General features: G+C 40.7%; 1 protein-coding gene across 1 annotated transcript in view; it reads right to left on the reverse strand.

The window, feature by feature from the left end:
- The window catches only part of LOC149455476 (A disintegrin and metalloproteinase with thrombospondin motifs 14-like), a 215484-nt gene that overhangs the window by 28920 nt on the left and 167185 nt on the right, over positions 1-19379 (reverse strand). Inside the window, exons 15-18 of the mRNA XM_089686196.1 lie at positions 15116-15199; positions 13830-13993; positions 9787-9952; positions 4416-4548 (exon numbers count right to left, since the gene is read on the reverse strand). Coding sequence (XP_089542322.1) covers positions 4416-4548; positions 9787-9952; positions 13830-13993; positions 15116-15199 — 547 coding nt within the window. The remainder of the gene's footprint in view (positions 1-4415; positions 4549-9786; positions 9953-13829; positions 13994-15115; positions 15200-19379) is intronic.

Raw genomic sequence — 19379 nt, forward strand, 5'->3', positions numbered from 1 at the left:
TTGCTAGGTATGTTGTTTTGTTTACTTGTTTGTTTTGTACAAAAATAATACATTTTCCTAATGAAAGGGTCAGTAAATCTAAAACGGATACTCTTAATTATAATTAGTCGGATTCATTTCTGTAGGTTGAAAAGAATGATAGCTTCCCATTCTTTTCTGATGTAAGTTTGGTCACTGAAGGTTTGGTAATATTCCTAACAACTTGCAGCTTTAATATCCCTGGGTTTAGGCAATATAAATTTTTTAGGGGTTGATCAATGTCCTTAGGATAGGCCTTCAAATACTCCTCTCCCCTTTTTGCCCCTTTTTCTCCCTCTTTGTTCTGTGTGTCATTTTTCATTTCCAAAATTGTCCCTTGTTTCCTCAAGTACCATTCCCTTACCATATTATATACTTTAAGAGTGATTATTGGTGTATAGGAAACTTTTAATGGCTGTTTAGTTCTCTGAGAGATTCCTCCTTAAAGAGACAATAAAATCTGGTTTAAAAAAAGACTCTATTCAGGTATGTATTCTTAACTTAAAAATGTACATTTTATTGCTCTCAGCCTCCAAAAGATAAACAAACGTGACCAGCGCTCCAGTCTTTATACAACCAAGAAGATGCCAAAATGCCAACTGAAGAGGTGCAGCCCTTCTAAGATCGGGAAATCTGAGCACTAGTGAAAAAGAACAGACAAGGGTGCACTCTCATCGTGCATTACCGTGGTAAAACACGTGTTTATTGAAAAAAAAGAAGATATATACGCACAAACCAGCGTGATTAAAAGCAGTATATGTGGTCCACAAACACAGTCACAGTACATCTGTGTCTAATGATGCGAATGAGCTGACGCGTTTTGTAAGCTAAACCCCCTTCCTCAGAGCTGAGGAAGGGGGTTTAGCTCCCGCAATGCGTCAGCTCATTCGCATCATTAGACACAGATGCACTGTGACTGTGTTTGTGGACCACATATACTGCTTTTAATCACGCTGGTTTGTGAGTATATATCTTCTTTTTTTTCAATAAACACGTGTTTTACCATGGTAATGCACGATGAGAGTGCGCCCTTGTCTGTTCTTTTTCACTAGTGCTCTCAGCCTCCTCCCGATTCACTTTTTTTTTGCTACTGTGATCCAACGTGCTGTTAGAGTGTGGCTACATTTGATCTGTTTTTCTAGCATGACTGTTCAACAGAAGCCAATCATTAGACTGGCTTCTGTTTTACAGACATCAGTGCACCGAAAGTCGGCTGGTTCCTGCTGAACTGGCTGATTTTCAGTACATCTATACCTATAGCTTTAGGGCCAGATGTATCAATGTGTTCTAACAAAGAAAAATAATTTATTATACCAAAGCAACTAACCAGACTGAAACCTGAAGGGCAGGTCTCAATCTGATTTGCAGTGGATAACACAAATAGTAATAAAGTGCAGCGCTAAATAAATCAGTGCAAATAAAGTCCCAATATAATTCAATGTACAATCGGTATTGTGAATCGTGCCAGTAAGCGTATCCTTATTAGGTGGTACTCCATGCAAATGATAAAATTATGCGCTTACCAGAAGTAGAGCTCCGCAGTAAGTGGGTGATGTCTGTTCCAGAGGTCTCCTTAAGGATCAGCAGGGTCAGCCACCTGATTACAGGAATTCCCCCTCTCTGGATATTGAAGAACTTCCCAGAGACATTGGTGGAAGTGGCAGCAGAGGAGCCTTTTAAGTATGCAGAACCTGGGAAGTTCTTCAATATCCAGAGAGGGGGAATTCCTGTAATCAGGTGGCTGACCCTACTGATCCTTAAGTAGACCTCTGGAGCAGACATCACTCACTTACTGCGGACCTGCCCAGTTGGAGACAGATATCCCAGACACATACCTTACTCTGATTTATCAATGCGCATAATCTCTGCTCTTCTGGCAAGCGCATAATTTTATCATTTGCATGAGTACCACCTAATAAGGATACGCTTACTGGCACGATTCACAATACCGATTGTACATTGAATTATATTGGGACTTTATTTGCACTGATTTATTTAGTGCTGCACTTTATTACTATTTGTTTTATACTGAAGGTTTTATGTGGTTACCTCAGTTGCTATCGGAGAGCGCTCACTATTGCTACATTTTATTCTGATTTGCTGAGGAACAGCAACCCTATTTCTAAGTCACATATCAGACTGCTGCATAAACTGTTGCACTATATAAATAACGTATAATAATAATATGCAGTGGTTTTGGACATATTTTTATATTTTTAATTAATACAGTTATGAGTAAAAAAAAATAACATTTTAAAATATATTTTTTTCTTTTTTTTTTTTGTAGTGGGGTATCTATAAAATTTTGCATGTTCACATTTTGTATGTTGTATTAAGACTGAAATAAGGCCTTAGTATTCCTTGTTTACATACCTTCTATCTATCTATCTATCTATCTATCTATCTATCTATCTATCTATGTATCCATCCATCTATCTATCTACAGTCATGGCCCAAAATATTGGCACCTCTGCATTTCTGTCAGATAATGCACCACTTCACTCAGAAAATTGTTGCAATTACAAATGTATAGGCATTCTCAAGTTTTGCATTGGTATGATACAAAAAAAGTGGCGGAACAAAAAGCCAAATGTGGCACATTCCACACAAAACCCCAAAAATGGACTGGACAAAATTATTGGCACCTTCTCAAAATTGTAAGAAATTATTGCATTCCAAGTTTGTGATGCTCCTGTAATTTGTAATTAAACTCATCTGTATCAATTAACAGGTGCTGACAATATAGAAATCACACCGACAACCAGTTAAAATGGTGAAAAATTTACTCAACCTTTCTGTTGTTTGTCTCTGTGTGCCACATGGAGCACAGAGAAGAGAAAAAGCAGCAAATAATTGAGAACAAATTATTTGAGATTTTGAGATTTGAGAACAAAAATTGTGGAAATGCATGGACAATCTCAAGGTTACAAGTCCATCTCCAGAGATCTTAATGTTCCTGTGTCCACTGTGCGTGACATTGTCAAGAAGTTTACAGCCTAATGACACTGTAGCTAATCTCCCTGGACATGGATGAAAGAGAAAAACTTGATAAAAGACTGCAATGAAGGTTTCTTCAAATTGCGGCCAAAAAACCTCAATCAACTTCCAACTCAAGCTGACCTTCAGTCATAGGGTACAACTGTGTCAGCTCGCACTATACATCACCATCTGAATGAAAAGGAATGCTATGGTAGGAGACCCTGGAGGACCCCACTGCTGACACAGAAACATATTGGAATCCAGACTGGAGTTTGCCAAAACTTAACTGAGGAAGCCAAAATCCTTTTGGCAGAATGTGCTGCGGACAGACAAAACAAAATTACAGCTTTTTGGTAAAGCCCATCATTCTAATGTTTTCAGAAAAAGAAATGAGGCCTTTAAAGGAAAGAATACAGTCCCTACAGTCAAACATGGTGCAGGTTCACTGATGTTTTGGTGTTGTTTGCTGCTTTAGGCACTGCATGTCTTGACCGTGTGCATGACATTATGAAATCTGAAGACTATCAAAGAATTCTGGGGTGCAAGCAGGGGCGGACTGACAACTCATGGGGCCCCCGGGCAATAGGGGATCATGGGGCCCCTGTGTCCTTGCCCAAACTCAAAAAAGCCTATGAAAAAGGTACCAGGGGCATCTCATGGGGCCCCCTACTGACCCCGGGCCCTCGGGCAGTGCCCGAGTTTCCAAATGGTCAGTCCGCCCCTGGGTGCAAGCACACGTCAAAAAGCACCCAGAAATGGTTTAAGACAAAGCGCTGGAGAGTACTGAACTGGCCAGCAATGAGTAATCCCATAGTGCACCTGTGGAGAGATCTCAAAACAGCAGTTGGGAAAAAGAACCCTTCCAATCTGAGAGACCTGGAGCAATTGGCAAAAGAAGAGTGGTCCAAAATTCCAGTAGAGAGGTGTAAGAAACTCATTGATGGTTACAGGAAGTGATTGATTTCCAAGGAGTGTGCTACCAAATATGAAATTGAGAGTGCCATTAATTTGTCCAGTCCATTTTGGGGGTTTTGTGTGGAATTTGTAAGATCTGGCTTTTTGGTTCTCTACTTTTTTTGTGTCCTACCAATACAGACAAAAGAAATAAACATGAGAATGCCTAAACATTCGTAATTACAACAATTGTCTGGACAAAGTGGTGCATTATCTGATAGAAATGCAGGGGTGCCAATATTTTTGGCCATGCCTGTATCTATCATCTATCTATCAATCATAAATTGAACCCAAATTATTTTAGCTGCATTGGAATACACCTTATCTGAGGAAAGTAGCAAAATGTAAGGACCCCTACATTAAGTTGTGTAAGATGATACACACAAATGTGGAAAAGACTTTTTTCTAACTGAAAATAAAAAAAGTTATGAGAGGACCATTTCATGCTACTAACTTGGTCATACCCTGGCTGAGAACATTCATGCAAGTTACATCTTTTCCGTATTGGTTTTGGCTTTTTGTTGTTGTCACACAGGTTACGTTGAACCATCCTGTTGTCGCTTTTTCTCCGGCACCCATACTTAGTGTACTGAATACCTGCAAAGCAAAAATTTTTTAAGCCAAATAAAAAAGTACAAAGCTATATTTTCATTACTTACTACAGCACTTACTTTCATGACTAATAAAGTGGTAACAAATATTGTTTGTAAAAAAAATTCAATTTTTCTATTTGAACAAGCAATGCTTTATTTATATGTAAAGCATGATTACTTAGGTTGCATTTTATAATATTTAAAGTGAATGTATAGCCCAAGCTTTTTTTTTTCTATAGGTCCTGGTGACCACTGTCACCAACACAGAGAGTGATATAAAGTCCAAAATTTATAGTTGTTACCAAAACAGAAACTGAGAGGAAATCTTAGAATGGAAACACCTGTTCCAGCAACAATTGTATGTGGAAGAATGTCCTCTCTTTTTGGGATTTTCTCTCACTTTCTGTTGCCTTTCCAGGACAATAACATTTTGTTAACAGCACAGAGACAGCATAAAATAAACTGACAGGGGTTTACCATTCCAGGCTCTAAAACTAATAAGAAACGTGTAGGCTATAAATAAATTTTAAGTGTTAACAAGGTGGTTTTAATAAGGCTTAGAAAACACAAGAGGGCCCCTCTAGGTAGCCAGGCTGAGTAGCAGCCTGGGCATGAGTCAGCTGGGTTATTAAAGGTCAGGGTTCTGCAGGTCAGTTCCTTGATACCTCCCCCTGATCTAGAGACTTGGAGAAGTCTCTGGAACTCAGTGGGTGGGGGGGTGAGGAGGGGCTGGCCTGCACACTTAAGGGACTCTGGCTAATCCCTGAGCAGGAGGCATGGCAAGGGGCCAGGGCAACCTTTAAGTATGACTGAGCCTGCTCAGAAGCAGGTGAGTTTGGGTGGAAGATGAAGTGAGAGGCTGGGATGCAGGAGCCTGGGAGGGGGGCCCAGTGGGAAGAGGCCAACCTCCATGGTGAAGTTGAAATGAGGATCGCTTAACTTCAGCAGTCCCCTGAGAGAGGACCACCTGTGCAGCAGGGAAGGAGCCAGCCCGGCAGAAGGGCTGAAGGCAGCCACCAACCCAGTAAGCTCACAGGAGAGGGGGAGTGAGTAGTACTTCACCCCCTGGTCCAGATAAGGGGAAGGGGCATTGGGGTGGGAAACCTGACTAGGCGCCATCTGGGACTGTTTAATTTAAAGAGACAGGTTCTGAGTCCTCTTGCCCAGGGATTCGCCCAGTACAGCTGGATGAGAAGAAGATTCACCTGGGGTGGTACATCAGGAGAGGCTGGAGAGCTCTCCAGGAAGAAACCCTTTTTTGCTGTATAGAGATTTATACATAGTTGCTAGGGAGTTTGTCCTCAGTTCAAAGTTCCCATACATCCATTGACCCCATCCAAGTTCAATACCCCTAATACAACCTAAAAAAACAAGCGCAAGGACTGTTTACTGTCTTTGTGTGCAAGTTCTGAAGAAAATGTATGTGGCCTGACTGTGCAGGACTATAGGGGGACCCAAAAACTTAGTGTCTCCTGTAGCGAGTAGTGCTACATAACAATATGACTGTGCTGGAGTTAAAAAGCCATGGGATACAACCCCAAATGGATTTCACAAACATGGTGGAAATTTGCAAAAGGCCAAATAATAATTTAACATGGCCATCTAAACAGAAGCATATAAGCTCTAACACTATGGCAATTTAGCATACAGTTCACCAAGGATAGCTGTATGAGTATGACAGACGTGGTGTTACATTGTCCCTTCTCCATATATCCAAGGCCTTGCAGGCATAACGTCATAGAGTTGTGTACAACATGGGACCTTCTGCATGATGTTGATACATTGTGTGACCTGTTTTTAAAACCAAGAACTAAACATGCGTACAGGTTACTGAATTAATGGAATTCTCATGTATATCCAATAAAGCCTTTCAGCATAAAACCACACAAATTACAACAACCCTAGTTGAAAGGATAATTTTTCTTATCTATAAATATTTCAGCATCTCAAACAGAAGGTAATCAGTATGGGGCCACTTAAATTTGTTTTACCCAAGCACAATAAAATGATAGCAAGAGATAGGAAGAGACCACATGGCAAGCTTTCACTTTATGATTTGTTATTATAAATGGAAGAACAAATAAAGCTGAAAGTCAGTTGAAGAAGAGCACCAAGATACTGAACTCTATGGGGTGGATTTACTAAAACTGAAGAGTCAGCTTCCTGGTTTTTTTGTCAAAGCTTAATTAAACAAGTTGAAGTTAGAAGCTGATTGGCTATCATGCACAAATGCACCGAATTTTGCATTTCCTGTTTTAGTAAATCAACCCCTATGACTTATTGAAATCCTGCAGGCAAAATCTCTCAGACCTTTTTTTATCTTTTTTGCTGCAGATTCCAACTGAATCAAAAGAACAAACAGAAAGAATAACACTCACCCACCAGTTGGATGTGGGCACATATGTACAAAATATATAGTTTCACACAAAAGCTATATGCTTTTTAGATCTCTTGAGAATGAGCCGTTTGTTGGTAAACACTTTCATGTCTAACACCAACATTTCACATTCCTGTTATGTGTCTGTGTGATATGTACTGGTATGAAAAAGTAACAAGTTCTCTTTGGATTGTTTCCTTTGTGTGAAATCCCTGGTGATCCAGCCAGTCCTCCTGATTTCCTATTTCAAACTGACCATGCTAGTCATGGAAGCACATCCATCCCAATATTGTCAGTTTCCTTCTTTGCATTCTACTTTGGAGTACAGCCTGCCTGTACTCCAATGGTCAGACTTGTGTTTACACACCGCCTGCACAGCTCTTCACTATGAAGATCATTGTACTGCTATCTTTCTGCCTCCTGCTGACACGCCCCCCCCCCACCCCCGGCAATCTCCACCTCTCTAAGCTCCTTATGCAGCTGAGAGCAGAGGTGTATATATATATATATATATATATATATATATATATATATATATATATATATATACAGTGGGGCAAAAAAGTATTTAGTCAGCCACCAATTGTGCAAGTTCTCCCACTTATAAAGATGAGAGAGGCCTGTAATTGGCATCATAGGTAGCCCTCAACTATGAGAGACAAAAGGAGAAAGAAAACCCAGACAATCACATTGGCTGATTTGGAAAGAATTTATTTGCAAATTATGGTGGAAAATAAGTATTTGGTCAATATCAAAAGTTCATCTCAATACTTTGTTATATATCCTTTGTTGGCAATGACAGAGGTCAAACGTTTCCTGTAAGTCTTCACAAGGTTGGCACACACTGTTGCTGGTATGTTGGCCCATTCCACCATGGAGATCTCCTCTAGAGCAGTGATGTTTTGAGGCTGTCACTGGGCAACACGGACTTTCAACTCCCTCCAAAGGTTTTCTATGGGGTTGAGATCTGGAGACTGGTTAGGCCACTCCAGGACCTTGAAATTCTTCTTACGAAGCCACTCCTTCATTGCCCGGGCGGTATGTTTGGGATCATTGTCATGTTGGAAGACCCAGCCACGTTTCATCTTCAATGCCCTTGCTGATGGAAGGAGGTTTGCACTCAAAATCTCACGATACATGGCCCCATTCATTCTGTCCTGTACATGGATCAGTCGTCCTGGTCCCTTTGTGGAGAAACAGCCCCAAAGCATGATGTTGCCACCCCCATGCTTCACAGTAGGTATGGTGTTCTTTGGATGCAACTCAGCATTCTCTCTCCTCCAAACACGACAAGTTGTGTTTCTACCAAACAGTTCTATTTTGGTTTCATCTGACCAAATTACATTCTCCCAATCCTCTTCTGGATCATCCAAATGCTCTCTAGCAAACTTCAGACGGGCCCGGACATGTACTGGCTTAAGCAGGGGGACACGTCTGGAACTGCAGGATCTGAGTCCCTGGCGACGTAGTGTGTTACTGATGGTAGCCTTTGTTACGTTAGTCCCAGCTCTCTGCAGGTCATTCACTAGGTCCCCCCTTGTGGTCCTGGGATTTTTGCTCACCGTTCTTGCGATCATTTTGACCCCACGGGGTGAAATCTTGCATGGAGCCCCAGATCGAGGGAGATGATCAGTGGTCTTGTATGTCTTCCATTTTCTAATTATTGCTCCCACAGTTAATTTGTTCACACCAAGCTGCTTGCCTATTGCAGATTCAGTCTTCCCAGCCTGGTGCAGGTCTACAATTTTGTTTCTGGTGTCCTTTGACAGCTCTGTGGTCTTCACCATAGTGGAGTTTGGAGTGTGACTGTTTGAGGTTGTGGACAGGTGTCTTTTATACTGATAACAAGTTCAAACAGGTGCCATTGATGCAGGTAATGAGTGCAGGACAGATGAGCCTCTTAAAGAAGAAGGTACAGGTCTGTGAGAGCCAGAAATCTTGCTTGTTTATAGGTGACCAAATACTTATTTTCCACCATAATTTGCAAATAAATTCTTTCCAAATCAGCCAATGTGATTGTCTAGATTTTTTTCTCTCATTTTGTCTCTCATAGTTGAGGTCTACCTATGATGCCAATTACAGGCCTCTCTCATCTTTTTAAGTGGGAGAACTTGCACAATTGGTGGCTGACTAAATACTTTTTTGCCCAACTGTATATATATATATATATATATATATATACATACAGGGCCATGGATAAGGGGGTACCACCAGTTCTCCTGTGCAGGGTCCAGGCCAGCAGTGGGGCCCAGGCAGCTGGGTGAACTGGATGTGGGTAGGGATGGTAATCGATATGGTGGGAGGGGGGTAATTACTGGAACCGATCCCCTGTATGACTCTCTGTGCAGCAGCTGAAAGTTGGCTTCTTCTCTCCCTGCCACTGGCTTTCAGCTGATGCAGAGTGCCATACAGGGGATCGGTTCCAGTAATTGCCCCCTGCCGCATCCATTACCCTCCCTGTGAAACCATATGTTTCCCCCTGCTGCCCAGGCTCCCCCTGTGTGCCCTCACCCCCGCAGTGTTGCCAGCTCCCCTCCTTTCAGCAGCTGCAAGCACACAATAAGATCTTTCAGGATGGAGAGTAGGTGAAGGGTCCAGTAAATACGTCACATTTACCTGCCCTTTCCTTTCCGAATGAACACAATGAGTGATTGGTACCAATCATTCATAACTGAAGTATAGTAAACTTTTTTTTTTTTTTAGAGGGCGGGGTCTGCCAGGTTGGCTGTATGGGGCCCCATGGTTTCTAACAGCAGCCCTGTATATATATATATATATATATATATATATATACAGTATATGCAAACGTTTTGCCTCGAATGGGATGTTTTACAAGGTAAGGGTTTGCAAAACAGGAGCACATACCTCCTCCACATGCTTTAGAACATTGAGACCAACTTTTAAGAGCCCATTCATATGTGTCCATTTCCTCCAAAAGCACATTATTGTTTCCAATCATTGGTAAGAGATCTTCATGAATGATATATTTATATGTAAGGCTGCTTTTCAGTTCATCTTCTTGTGGCACAACCTATAATGCAATAGAATAAAACAATTATTCAGAAAGACTACCATGAATATGCATAATAAAAATATTGGTTAATACGGGAGACAAATAGCACTAATTACTATGCGGAGCACATATAGGTTACTTAAAACTGTATTAATACACCATGTGCTAGGCCAGCTTAACTGACAACCTCGAAAAATGTATTTTTAAAATCCAGCTTACATTGTTATTACATAAGAGAATGTCAACATACACTGGCTTATTTCATGAATGAAAGTGTAAGAATACTTTTCTATAAACAACCAATCTTCCATAAATTTTGTAAACAGATGTCAATAGACAAAATGTGAGCTCTGATTTATTGCTAAGGCCACCATTCCTCTTTTTTACAGTCCCTTTACATAAGCCTTACAATATTCTTAGCAATTTGAACATGTGTGAATAAGAGGTGCAGGATCCAGTCTGATTCTTTTCTAAGTGTGAAGACAAGTGCATATTGCTGAGTCCACTGAAATTAGTTCAGCAGCTCCCTGAAATGAAAGGGCCTCAAAACACCTTGAATCAATGCAAGAAGGTATAAAAAATCAACAAGAGTGCCACACCAAAGGTTTATGGGTATAATAGTGTTTATTACATTAAATAAGTCTAAAGGGTTAAAGCCAACAACCCCCTCCCCATCAGGGTTTTAATGCTAGTAAGAAAAAAATGGCAGACTCATATTGGTTACTAGACGATGAATCAGTTTGGGAGTTGGCTGCTTTAAAAAAAGATTGCAGAACCCAGCAACTAATGTCTTATAACCTTGTAATGAGCTGTCTACTGGGAGGAGCTCTATATTAAAAATCAGTTCTGAAAATATTCTCTTTGATGCCAAATGGAAATTGATATAGTTTACTGTTTAATTTCACATAACATTTAGAGGCTAATTATTATGTGTATGACAAATTAGTTGTATTTGAATAACCAAATATTTAATATTGTTACTTGTAGAAAAATAAAGTAAAATGTATACATAGAACATAGATTACCTTTGACATACATACATCTATTTTTAAGCTAAAAAGATTGACAATATTGATTCAGCTGCAAGAAATCATTTGTGGTCAAAAGCTACTTTGATGCTGTTTTTACAGCACAAATGATTAGCAGAATATTGGATTTTTTTAGTTTACTGGCTAAGTTAAAGCAGATTTGCCTCAGGCACTTACACATAGGAAGGAAACTGTCTATACATTGCAAGCAAATGCAAGGCAGGATGTCTTTTGCAGGTCAACTTCAATACCTATTTTGAATCTAAATCAATTGCTTTTCTCTAACATTAGTCAACATAAAATTAGACATACAGAATATAATAGAATAAATAGAAAAAATACACCACAGTACACATTTATGAAGATATTTTTCTGCATCTCCTAGCCTGCAATGGACAAGGCAAAGAAAAGACACAGCACTGACGGTAAATCACAGTGATATAGTGAAGTCATCAATTTTGTATTTCATGTACTTTGGTTGTCTTTACTTCTTCACCTTTACTTTACTCAGTGGTGAAACTAGACATTCTTTCACCTGGGGCAAAGACTCAGTTAGCACCCCCCCCCCCAAAGGTCATCCAGTGCCCATAGTGAAAATGGAACTGACTGGGGGGAATTGGTTGGGAGAGTAAGGTTTGGGATGCAGGGCACTGCACTGAAACATGTAGCATTCTATCCTGCAGTAAAATATGTAGTAGGTGTGACAGAGAAAGTAATGGGGCCTGTGTGCAGGATCTAAAGTTGGGCCCTCCTGAGCAAACAAAAGTAAGTGTGGCACGTGCGGTGCAAATTGGGTGTGCTTTTTATTGTGCTCAATATTGGCCGTGGTTAAAATAGTAGTAGAGTGCAGGAGTTCAGTAGTAAGTGATGTGGGGTTCAGAGGTCAGAAGTAAGTTATGCAGATTTCATTGATCAGGAGTAAGCGAGGTAGGAGCTCCTGGTAAAGACTAATATGTAACCCAACAACAAAAAGGATCCCCCCAACCTTCTCAACATTCAATTCATAATACATGGAATCTAAAGAATGAGGCTACTGTGAACATTGAAATATAGCATATAAACTTTATTATTACTGAGTAATAAATAAAGCATATATTCTATATTTCAATGATCAAAGCAGCCTCATTCTTTAGATTCAATCTATTATGATTTGAATGTTGGGGGGGTTTGTGCAGTTCTAATCAGATTTTTTTGTAGTTGGATTACATCACAGTGAACCCCACACCTGCTCTGCTGGCTGCAATCTATACTATGCAACCAGCGGACGCTACCAAAGTGCCCGCTGGTTACTTGACAGCTGTCTTCTGGAATGAAATGGATGTTTCCGATTTTCTCCCTCTGTTGCTCCTCCAGCGTCCAATCTCCTCAACATCACAGAGTCTGTCTGTGCTCCTGGATGTAGCAGAGCACATGTCCATGGCCATCATGGTAGTGACTGCAGGAGGGTCCACTCGTGTTGTGGCGGTATGTGGAGAGAAGAAGAAATCCAGGGGGGTTCTGCAGATGCCCCTGTCCACTTAGACTGTTTCCTGTATTTGAGCATCTGAGGAGAAGCCGGTCTGTAGAAAGAAGCCAAGCAGGGCAGAGCTCACAGTCTGAGTGGTTCTACTACTCCACAGCCAACCATGCCATCAGCGCCCCTCTCAATGGGCACCCAGGGCACATGCCCCCACCAATTTTGGCCCTGACTTTACTCACAATGTCCAGTTGCCACTACATTTACCTTGAGGCAACTTGACTCACAATGTTTTTCATCAAATGTAAAGGAAAAGTTAGCAAACTTGAAAAATTATTTTCTATGATAAATTCTGAAAATACAAAGCCTAAGTTTAGTTAAAAAATAAAACATAAGCACAAGGGACATTATTAAATTTCAGTGCTGTGTCCTTGTTTAGCAGAAATCTTCCTCCTCCAATGTCTTCCCACCCCCGCAATCCTCAAAACAAACAGAATTAAGGAAGCTGTTACAGGCACTCATCAAGACTACCCGACTGCCCATTCTTTCTGCTCAGCTCCTCCATTTATAGAAACTGATACTACAGCTTCTATGAATGAAATACGATCTATGAATGGGGGGGCCTTCAATAATCCACCTGTCCTCCATTCACAGATCATATCAGGCACTCTTGATGAGTGCCTGTGGCAGTTCCCTTAGGAATAAACCCCCGCTGTACCAGAAGAATATGGCAGCAGAGCTGCTGGTGGGTCATTGGAGGAAGAAGATTAGCAAGGGAGAGGAAGGGTGGGCTTTCTGGCCAACATTCCATGCTGAGGTTTTGTTTGGCTGGTATAGATCCCTGAAATCTAAAAAAAATGCATGGCCTATGGCCATGGGTCCAACTGTGGCTTAAAGTATAACTAAAAGCAATTTTTTTAAATGTTGGATAGAGCAGAGGGGGACTAGAACACCTGTCACCCTTCTATTTGTCCTGTTTACCATTGACATCAGAACACTAATACATGGGAAATCTTCTCATGCAGGCACTAGTTCTGGTGACCCTGGTGACACCTTGGGATTCACTCACTTTGGAGGGATATCTTCTCACTTCTTGTTGTCAGTTTGAGACAGGAAGTGAATGGAAATCTCCCCAATGAGACATTAATGGTAAAAAAGCTAGTTACACTTAAGTGCATCTGTCTGTTGCTAAATCCTTACAGAGCAAATACCTTTGATGCTCCTGTTTTCTCAGGGCACATTAGCCTACTCAAAAGTATCCTGATATTTACTGAGAACAGGGAGGGAGTAGGGTAGGTAATAGGAGGCCTATGAGCTACAGTATATTCTTTTAACATACCTGGGTTAAAGCTGTAGAAAGAAACAGGATAAGCAAATAATCTATATTCATAGCATGTGGTTCCTTGCTTACCAAGATCACTATAGGCTCATTAAGTGGACCTGCAGTTTTCACACTTTTCTTGCCTTCTTCAATAGTGTACTCCCACTCCAGACCCATTTCTAAAAAGGTTCTTGATTTGCTGTCCTTGCCCTTGATACTTAAGATAAAGTTTCCACTGACCTGGTTTTTAATAGCTGTAAAAAGAGCACAAGATAATATATTCACTCCATATTAAAATAAAAGTCCAATCTTGCTTCTTGACATCAACATGCAGAAGAACAAATCTCCCTGACTAGAGTTTATACATTTAAAGTTAAACATTCTAAGAGTCATTTCCACAATAGCACAGCATTGACATTGAAAGTCTCTAGCTCAGTTCTAGTGACTTCACAACTGAGACTCTAAAAGAGAGATAGTAAATCATCATTGTAGTATAAATTAGGTATCACATTTAGGGTTTCTTTGCACAGCTGTTTTCAGTCCCACATCTCCCATATAAAAAAAGACAAAAAAGAGATGATGTGCAGAGTGACGTGGTAATATATTTGTTCTCACTGCATGAAATGATTTAAAGAGAAGCTTCAGCTGCTGTTTCAGCTGATGTTTTGTGTCAACAGTCTGTTCACAGAAGGTTCCTTCATTCACAGAGCAGTACTGTTCTCTCTGCATGCACTTCTCTGCATGATGGCTGTAGCCTCCTTTTTATTTCGTATCAAAACCATGACAGAGAGGAGACTGGGCTGTGGTTTGCTGTCTGAAGCGTGCCTTGGTGCCTTTGCTTATGTTTATGTCTTCTACTAACTAATAAAAATCAAATGAATGAAAAAGACAAAAAAAATCTTGGTATTGCAAGACACATTATTTTTCAGTAGTAGGCAAAGCTGTTAGAGCATTTTGGTGGTGTTTAGTTTTTTTTTTCCTTTTGCTCTTGACGAGATTCTTTCATGAATGCTTGTAGTTATTTTGCTGCTATGAACAAAAGCTTATGTACACCGCATTTTACTCACAGGTACAAGATTCCAATGAACAAATCCATTGCTTTGTAGCCAGGATTTTTTACCATTCTAATTACAACGTTAATCTTTCCTAGTTTTCTTGAACCCATCCAACCCACAGCACTATAGAAGACAAATGTGTGGTGTGAGGAGCATGATGTTCTTTGGTCATTTTGTGAAGCACCGTTTTATCAAGCAAAAAAATGTTCCACTTGTTTATAATTCTTCACTTATACATACCCCTATTCTAAACTAATTTCTTTAGCTAAGTCTTTACTTTAAAAAAATCATTGATTTGTTTAATATTCAGATTGCTCTTACCAAAACTGCTAGATGATCCTTCTGTTTCTTCTATTTGGATGTGCCTGGCTCCTGCTGGAATCTCGAACATCTTTAGAACACCAGCTGTAATGGCAAAGAAAATCATAGCAAATTTTTAATTGGCTAACTTTGGGAATGCATGCAATCACAATGTAGTCACTCCCTTCAAGTTTGACTTATGCCTCTTCTTAGGGTTACAGTAAGGCAAAACATTTAATAATGACTGGACAACAGGACTGTTTAGCGACGTTGAACCATTTTAAAACATATTTTATAAAAAGTAGCTTTAGTAACAATGCATGCTTTTCATCAAACAGTAATAGACTCGCCTTGACCAGCAAAAGGAAATCGGCTAGTAGTTTACTGTGACTGTCTCTGTTCTCACTGATGCAAAATTGTCCTGCCGCTGGCCAACTTCTATTTAGCTCTCTTTAAGAATGAAGAGACTGGATATGAGACAGCATTGTAAAACTTTCCCCCTTATATCAGTAACTCCCTCTTACTATATTGTATTCGCTCTGCAGAAGGTGGTCTGTTCCCGGCATTTCCGCTTACGTCAGAGTCCTTACAGTGCATGGGGAAATTCTATGCACTGTGGTGTAAAAGGGAACTCTCATGTAAAGGAGAATGCTGCACACCCTGATATCAGCGGGAATGCTTTCCATTTACATCAGAGTTCCCTTTTACATCAGGTTCCTCAGAGTTCCTCCATGCATTTTAAGGGTGAATCATGCAAACTCTGATGTAAGGGGAAAATCTGTGGACTCTTGTGTAAGGGGCAGGGGCTGGGGCTTTTATCCAGCCCTTGAGGCATTATTCCTGCCACTGACAACAACAATGGGGCATAATTCCTGCCACTGACAATATCAATGGGGCACTATTCATTCCACTGACACCAAAGATGAGGTTTAATTCCTTCCACTGACACCAATAACGGGGTACTATTCCTCTCACTGGCACCAACTATTTCTCCTCCTAATATCAAAAATCATTGTTTACTCCCAATGGACACAGCCAACCCTCTGAAGTCTGAAGGACAGTAAACTGGTCCTTTCTCTAGAAAATTTGGAGACCCCTGCGCTATACCAACATTTCACTTTTAAGACTAGGCCAGATAATTATGCACTGTACTAATCTCCATTCTCATAAAAAGAGATTTCTTGGGTAACTTAATTATATTGTAATCAGAACTTGATGGCTCACATTGCACAGCTTTCAAAGAATATTATGTACTGTAGCTATTTAAAAGGAGTCTAAAGTTTGTCTGACTGTACTTCTGTGGATCACAGGAGTGCAGTTTGTTCTGCATTCCTGTGATACGTTTTCAGCTGACAGTGGACTGACGCCCGCTGTCGGCTGACGCCACTCAGCTGGCCAAGGCTAGGGAAAGACCCCGACTTCAAAATTGAGATCCTCCCCAGAGTCTGGAGTGGCAGCTGGCTCGGGCTATCAGCGAAGCGTTGAGAGCCCAAGCCAGCCGCTCCCTCCCCTTTCACAGCCCAGTGCTCCAGTGAGCTCTGGGGGGGACTGAGCAGACAGTGGTGACTGACAGTCCAGCTCTCTGCTCAGAGCATAGAGGAGAACGCAGCAATCAGCGGTCATGTGATCACTGAGTTCTCACCCTTAGAGCCGATGAAGGACAGATGCAGTATCGGACCAATGCTGCATCCGCCTAGGTAAGTATAAATAGGGCAGAAAAAGCCCTACTTTTAAAGTTCATCGTGTATAAAATATGTGGAACTGTTTTCATTGGTGAGTACTGTGATGTGCTGCACTCCACCTTCAAAAACAGATTCTGTAAGCATGCATACATTTTGTATTTGCTATCATCAGTATGAATCACACATGCTGAACATCTGGACTTTACTGGAGTTCACCAGCTGCATGTGGCTTCAGCAAGCATCACTTATAGTCTGTAACCTCTGTGCTTTTAAAGAAAACTCAATCTTTGTTTTTATTTTTGCTAAACCTAAATTTCATGAACAGAATGCATTTCTTTACATGAGCCATACAGCTCTTACATTATACCTGGGGTTTGGCAGCATCTGGGGCTCACTACAGCTAATGTCAACAAATTTGCAATTCTCAGAATGAGGCCATGTAGGAAGTGAGGACTATCTACAACTGTACAACTAGAACCCAAACAATATTTAAACAGATTATTTTCTCCCTTATAAAGCGGAGCCTTACTGGATGTTAATATACAGGAACATATTCAAATCCCTGCCTCTCTCTGCTTATTGAAGGTGACAGCAGTGACTCCACACCCTCCAATATGAGCTACTTCTGTAGGTACAAAACATTCTACTCCTGATCACTTCCCTGTCTTTGGGATTGCACTCACCTGACATTAAATAGGAACCTGTCAGGACAGAGGTATGGAAGTTTGCATTGCAGAGCACTCAACATAACGTGCTCTGAGGATGTCATCCTTAAAACCAAAGTTCAGGTTTCCTGCCACTTTAAATAGTTAATTTAAGCCAAGCTGACCCAAATGAGTTTTTTTCATTACTAAGTTATTCAGCTGCTGTAAGCACTGTAACATATAGTCACATCAGCTACAGTACATACAGTATACAGTATTGTGTTCCGATAGCTGTATGGGTAACTTCCCGTCTGCTCCTGTGACAAAATTGAGTCAGGATGAGTGCTTCTCCTCCATTTAGAGGAAGCCTTGTATTTTTATCAGTGAATACAAGGCTTCCCCTGATCAGACTATGATTGGTGGTCTGTCTGCTACTAGAACAGATACACTATATTGCCAAAAGCAACTACAAACTTCATGTGGCCTTCAGATTAGCACAACAACCGTGTGTAGAGAGCTTCATGGAATGGGTTTCCATGGCCAAGCAGCTGCATCCAAGCCTTACATCACCAAGTGCAATGCAAAGCGTCGGATGCAGTGGTGTAAAGCACACCACCACTGGAATCTAGAGCAGTGGAGATGTGTCCTCTGAGTGACTAATCACACCTCTCTGTCTGGCAATCTGATGGATGTGTCTGGGTTTGGTGGTTGCTAGGAGAACGATACTTGCCTGACTGCATTGTGCCAAGTGTAAAGTTTGGTGGAGGGGGGATTATGGTGTGAGGTTGTGTTTCAGGGGTTGGGCTTGGCCCCCTAGTTCCAGTGAAGGGAACTCTTAAGGCATCATCATGCCAAGACATTTTGGACAATTTCATGCTCCCAACTTTGTGGGAACAGTTTGGGGATGGCCCCTTCTTGTTCCAACATGACTGTGCACCAGTGCACAAAGCAAGGTCTACAAAGACATGGATGAGTGAGTTTGGGGTGGAGGAATTTGACTGGCCTGCACAGAGTCCTGACCTCAACATGATATAACACTTTGGGATGAATTAGAGCGGAGACTGCGAGCCATTCCTTCTCGTATGACATTAGTGCCTGACCTCACATGTGCACTTCTGGAAGAATGGTCAAACAAAAATATTGAACCCTACGGACTAAGACTGGGATGCCATTAAAGTTCATGAGCGTGTAAAGGCAGGTGTCCCAATACTTTTGGCAATATAATGTACTTTATATAGCTGATGCTACTAGACTACAACAAGGCACTCTCAGTCGCCCAAACAAACTACTTAAAATGATTAGTAACCTGGACTTTGGCTTTAATCCTTCTTCCATACTCAGCAATTACTGAGCATATTTGATGTCCAAACACTTGATATTCATATGATTGATCCAGGTCAGCTTTTCTCCATGTAATTAGGGAATGACAAGGATAGTAGCCCTGTAGCATGCAACAAAGTCAGTGCTGCTGTGATATTTCTCTCTCAACAGGCTTTTATAAGCAAACCCTTGACAAAAGTCCATCGACTAAGCTTAGGTAAGAGGCAGAGAGATCATTTGGATGTTTTGCAATTATTTCTCAGGCTCTTCAGAATCAACAGTGAGATTAATAGCACATTGTTCATATAAAAATGCATCTTAAAGAAGGAGTATCTGTATGTTACCGAGTACTAACTAGATAAAAATGAGTATATTTTAAATATATTTTGTATATTTCTTGTACTACATTTTACACAAACATATCGGAGCAATAAGGACAACATGGAATAAAAAATGAATACCCTTATAAATATGATGCTTCTCTGCATGTCAGTAAGTGAATAAATGGGTTGCTTGAGCTCATTAAAAATCTGCAAAGTGTTTGTTTAACTTGGTTTGTGGTAGTGGATCGAGGCGTATCCAAGAATGCATCCTTGTTCCACCTCCATAAGTTTACCAAAGAGAATTAAATTTTTTTAA

Source organism: Staurois parvus, unplaced genomic scaffold (genome assembly GCF_062004578.1).
Source record: "Staurois parvus isolate SC_StPar_1 unplaced genomic scaffold, SC_StPar_1.0 ptg000393l, whole genome shotgun sequence".
Taxonomy (NCBI): domain Eukaryota; kingdom Metazoa; phylum Chordata; class Amphibia; order Anura; family Ranidae; genus Staurois; species Staurois parvus.